The sequence below is a fragment of the Triticum dicoccoides genome, unplaced genomic scaffold, assembly GCF_002162155.2.
Source record: "Triticum dicoccoides isolate Atlit2015 ecotype Zavitan unplaced genomic scaffold, WEW_v2.0 scaffold13454, whole genome shotgun sequence".
In the NCBI taxonomy this organism is placed as follows: domain Eukaryota; kingdom Viridiplantae; phylum Streptophyta; class Magnoliopsida; order Poales; family Poaceae; genus Triticum; species Triticum dicoccoides.
The window spans coordinates 1-1,585 of record NW_021195092.1 but is presented as its reverse complement, the minus strand read 5'-3'; the positions used below and the strand labels follow the sequence as shown (position 1 = coordinate 1,585).

General features: G+C 51.2%; 1 protein-coding gene across 1 annotated transcript; it reads left to right on the top strand.

Annotated features, from left to right (window-relative positions):
• The first annotated feature begins 912 nt into the window (after positions 1 to 912).
• Positions 913 to 1,487, top strand: LOC119343621. The gene is made up of 2 exons (XM_037614487.1): positions 913 to 1,026; positions 1,102 to 1,487. Exons 1-2 carry the CDS (start codon positions 987 to 989, stop codon positions 1,428 to 1,430), a joined length of 369 nt encoding a protein of 122 aa, XP_037470384.1. The 5' UTR covers positions 913 to 986; the 3' UTR covers positions 1,431 to 1,487.
• The last annotated feature ends 98 nt before the right edge of the window (positions 1,488 to 1,585 follow it).

Genomic DNA, 1,585 nt, shown 5'->3' with positions numbered 1-1,585 from the left:
CGCGGCCGCCGCGGCTCCGTGCCACGCGCCTCCACGGTTGTCGCGACGAGCCGCCGCGACCTCTGCGCCACCACGCGGGTCCTCCGCGACCTCCTCGTCTCCGTGACCACCGTGCTCTTCGCGCGCACGACATCACACCGCACAGCCGCGGACTCGCCGCGCGTCACGACCGCCCCTCGAACTTGGCTCTGAATACCAATTGTTGGAACCGAGGATCGACAAACAATCACAAGAATACGAGGAGACGATTTTTTCGGGCGACAAATACCCGCGGCGACGGACGCCCGCCCCAGCGACGAAGGCCGGGGCCTTTTTTCCTCTCTTGTATTGCTTCCTCTCGGCTCACACAACTATTACAGAGGGAGGGAATTTATACCCGAGATACACACATCCAGCCCCCACACGCACGCACGACCCGGCCACCACCCGGCCACTTAACTGCATGCACTCATCCACTCCTAAAAGCGCTCCACTAGCTAACTAACCGAGCCATGCACTGCCATGCACTAACAACCCATAACTCTACCTAACAGTCGCTGACTTACGAGGCGGACCTCGAGCGCACGCACGGACCAGACACCGCTGCCACAGGCATGGCTTATTGCCAGCAAACTACATACGGATGTATGTAGATATAGTTTAGAGTGTAGATTCGCTCATTTTGCTCTTTATGTAGTTCATATTGAAATCTCTAGAAAAACTTATATTTATGAACGAAGGGAGTAATACTTTCCATGTATAACTAAAAATGCTTCGGTGGTAAAATTAATATATCCTTAGTATACGAGCCTTCTTAGGTGATATACTCTGAAGTTGGGAAGTGTTAAATGTGTTGTTATCTTATATTTCCCATTCTGTCCTATTAAAATACCACCTAGCATAAGCATCCAAAATCACTCGCCCCCTCTATCACGTATATTGCCACATCATCCACTCGCTATTGACCATCCAAGACAAGGAAGAATCTACCACTAACCACGAACAAGATGGCCAAGAAATTGTTGTTCGTGGCCATCGTTCTCATCCGTAAGTGTTCGATAAGAGCCAATTGGTGAATCTTGGATGAATTTTGTTCAGATCTTGTTCCGTGCATATGTGCAGTGGGGGCGGCGACGACGGCAGTGCGGGGCGAGCTCGTGTGTGACGTGCTGAGGGCGGAGTGCATGGTCAAATGCTGGCAGGGGACCGGCAAGTGCATGCGCTGCTGCCAGGCCCTGGGCTACGTCCACGGCCGGTGCAACCTCGTTCGCGGCGACGTTTGCTACTGCTGCAACGACAACGGTGCACCTTCCTCCCCACCCGCACAAGAGCGCCAGGGCCGGATGCCGTGGATCCTCCTCCTTCTCCTCATGGACGTTGTCCATGGTTTAAGTTCTCAACAAATGGATTTGGTCTGTGTATTAACATTGTGCAAATTTGGAACTGTGTGACACCAACTTTTCTGTTTAGAAATGTCGCATAGAATTTTTATTGAGCTGGAAGAGAGAATGGAGAAATAAAATGTCTCCTTCTTCAATTCCTTTTTTTTTGTTTTCTGGTTAACCTTGTTTCAGTCTTCCAATGCGTTCACACATGGCTCGCGTGA